At 39.7% G+C, this 3,563-nt stretch overlaps 1 protein-coding gene across 1 annotated transcript in view; it reads right to left on the minus strand.

Annotated features, from left to right (window-relative positions):
* The window catches only part of LOC137652913 (uncharacterized), an 82,199-nt gene extending 79,092 nt beyond the window's left edge, over positions 1-3,107 (minus strand). Inside the window, exons 1-2 of the mRNA XM_068386309.1 lie at positions 2,962-3,107; positions 2,429-2,628 (exon numbers count right to left, since the gene is read on the minus strand). Of these exons, the coding sequence (XP_068242410.1) occupies positions 2,429-2,628; positions 2,962-3,107 (346 nt within the window). The remainder of the gene's footprint in view (positions 1-2,428; positions 2,629-2,961) is intronic.
* Between the last annotated feature and the right edge of the window lie 456 nt (positions 3,108-3,563).

Consider the following 3,563-nt stretch of genomic DNA (forward strand, 5'->3'; position numbering starts at 1 on the left):
GTCCAAAGCGAGTGGAAATCAGGGCAGTGATATGAAAAAGTGCATGATGACGATTGAGGTGAAACGTGAAATTATCAAGAAGAATGAGTGGTGTAAGAGTGTTTGTACTTACCCACCATTACCAAAGGAGTACATCGACAATATGTACCATTCTCAAACAGAAGAATGCTATTAAGAGCAAGAAGCGTTCGAATGGCCTAACCATCCTGTCGAAGCTATGAAGTAATGTAAATGATGAGATGAAGAAGCTTCTGTTGTTGTGGATTAAGGAGAAGCAGTTCGCAGGAGACAGCTTGACTGAGGCAATTATCTGTTAAAAGGCCAGCGAAATCTACGAAGACTTGAAACAGAGGTAAATAGCTGAGTGTGGGGAGACATCGATGCCAGTGGAGACCTTCAAAGCCAGTCGCGGCTGATTTGATAACTTCAAAAAGCAAACTGGGATCCACTTGGTTGTGAGGCATGGGTAAACTGCAAGTTTTGACGTGAAAGCCGCAGAGGAGAACGTCAAACGTTGTGCCTTGCTCTTTGCTGAAGAAGGCTATATCCCCCAACATGTCTTCAACTGCGATGAAACTGGCTGGGTTTGGAAGATGATGCCATGGAGGACATTCATCATTTTAAGAGCCAAAGGATCTTAAAAGAAAAACTTTGTCATGTGGCGCGCAAATATCAAGGTTAATCTGTGCTTTGGTACAGCAGTCAGAAAGTATTTGTTGGAGAATAACCTGCCGTTAAAATATCTTCTGATCCTAGACAATTCCCCTGGTCACCCTCTGGTCTTGAAGAGCACACTCTTGATGAATTTGAGTTTGTCAAGGTCCTCTATCTCCTACCCAACACCACGCCACTCCTCCCGCCCATGGACCAACAGATCATTTCCAACTTCAAGAAACTACATAAAACAAACTGGGTAATTATTATTACGAACTATTCGAAACAACCTCTTGTTTCGATTTTTTAACAGGGATATGAGGGAGTTCTGTATAAAAAAATACTGATGATCGAAATAATATGCTCTTTACAAAAAATAAATGGTTTATAAAAATATTACAACACTTTGAAAGAATTTACACCTAAATAAATCTCTTGAAATATTAAATCTGAACAAAACTTACACTTAGACAAGAAAATATTATATTCTGAAAATTATATGTTTACTTGACTTGAAATATTATATCTGAGCTAAACCTTGGACCAAGACAAGAAAATAATACTTATATACAATCACTTGACTCGAAATATCAAATCTGAACAAAACCTTATAGAGCGAGAGCTAGCAGCCATTTATTTACCGGAGATGACCAAAATTCTAGTGGGTATTTTTGAAAAAAGTCTACCATGGGACACCCAAAAATGGGTATCTTTAAGTTGGGCAAGGGTGGGTGTTGATTTTATTAACCCCTTTTGTCCGAAAACGGACTTCTCATTTTTTGGCAAAATATGGGGGTAGGGGAAAGTAAATTGGCTGCAGCTCCTCTCTCACTGGGCCTAGAATAAAGAACTATATACCAAAACGATGCTATTGACGAGTAGATTTATTTGATATCAAACTGAATTAGTTCATTTATTATTAGAGGTCACCAGGGGTCAAAAGGTCAAGATCAGCCATTTGAAATGCCAGATTTGGGTTTTAATTGTATTTTGGCTAAATAAGACATCAAAATTTGCTAAAGGTTTACTAAATATGCATAAAATATAAAAAAGAGATACAAATAAAGTTTTTTGAAGAACGTAGGATCTATTCCAGCTATATTACTAATATGGACTTCTCTAAAAATCTATTTTCTTTCCTTCATCCGAGGAAAGGCTGCTCTCAGTGTCACTTTCATTATCATCATCATCTTCTTCCTGTACATCAGATTCTTCAACGGTTAACTTATCAGGGGTATTTGAGCCAGTGAACCAGACAATCATCAATCTACCATTCTGGACTTTCCAGCCATGTCCTTCAGGACCAAATGAGACTGAATCAGCTTCCTTGCATTCCTCAATACGTGTGCAACAAAGTTAGTTCTTAGCAAATTCTGTTGCAACACTCTTTGGCAAGGAGGACAACAGGGGTCTGTAGTTTTGATTTTATCCAACGGATCAGTTTCCTTCTTTAGGGCATACAACTTGCGGAAAAGTTGAAGCCTGGCTTCATCAACACTTGTCAGGTTCCAAACTCCATAGACAATGCACAAGTACTCTTCAACTACAGCAGCAACATCTGTATTGATGACATTTGAGTCTCCAAGGTGACCAATTGCTGATGTGAACCTACGGTTGTTTTTCATTATTTCAAATGGCTTCTACTTTGCTTTTCTCATAAAAGAGGCTGTGTAATCACAGCCTGTCAGAGCATGGAAGCTTGGTAGAGCATCGCATATAGGTCCAGTCAGTTAGGTTGCAAGTTGTGACATATATATGAAACGCCTGGAATTACTAGAACTCAAGCCAGCATCCATCCAAATCTGTGCATTAAGAAACCTAGCATGGTAGAGAATGAGGATGAAGACGTCAGTGTCGTTACTGCGAATGACAATCACTGGAGCCACATCATGGTTAACAGCAACGAAGTTTGCATAGTACAGTAACCGTGTATCGGGTTCTTCATGCCTACACTGAAGCTCATGAACCAGGATCCTGTTGACAGTTCCACTTACTGAAGTGTGAAGGTAGCATTCATGTTCCACTGCAAAGTAGACCTGATGTCCCTTAAGAGACGATACATATCTATCTGATGACCATTCATCCTTCAAGAAGGCCAAAAACTCTGTTTTGCATTGTGATGTGCTCCAAGCCGTGTTGAGATCTGGTGGTCTTTTCCATGACGAGCCAGTGATTTATGTAGGTAGTGGGTGTCCTACCGCACAAGTCATGTTCAATGTCCTTGATACTTGACCCATTAGTATATGTGTCACAGACTATGTGTACAATTTCACCAGTGCTACAAGCTTATTTCAAAAGGGACATTGCCATCCCCCATAGGTGGATGCCATGTCAAGCGTACAGAAGAAGAACATAGCATCAATAATATAGACATCAGTCCTGTCTGGTATGGCATTCAAGGTTCCCATTGCTTCTAAATTTTCCATTAATGTGCTCTTTGATATCTTGTCCATATCACCGGTTATAAGACACAATAATAAAGGAACTGTGGTGAGAGGGTAGGACAGGACAATACTGAGATCAAGTTCTTGTGTTACTGACAAATACAGCAGCCCTCAAAATAAATCTCTGGTGCAATTTGCTTCCTTGATCTGTTTGTCCTTTGTGATGAATTTAACTTTTACTGCATCCTGTGTGATATTCATCACATTTCTTCGCTTAATAGCCCGTTCAAAACGCCCACCATCTACTTTACATTCATTAACAGAAACTTGATACCAGGTAGATCCAGTGTCTTTTGACTGCAGAAGTCTGTCTTCCACACCATCCGAGGCAGCTTTGCCAGTGTCTAGGCAATACAGAGTATCATTATTAACAGTGAATGGATTTAGAGTGTTGTTCTCCAACTCTGTGATCGTGCTCTTAAGGTCTGCATTGTCTTTGGCTATCCTTGATGGCTTTACTTCCTG

This window comes from Palaemon carinicauda, chromosome 14, assembly GCF_036898095.1.
Source record: "Palaemon carinicauda isolate YSFRI2023 chromosome 14, ASM3689809v2, whole genome shotgun sequence".
Taxonomy (NCBI): Eukaryota; Metazoa; Arthropoda; class Malacostraca; order Decapoda; family Palaemonidae; genus Palaemon; species Palaemon carinicauda.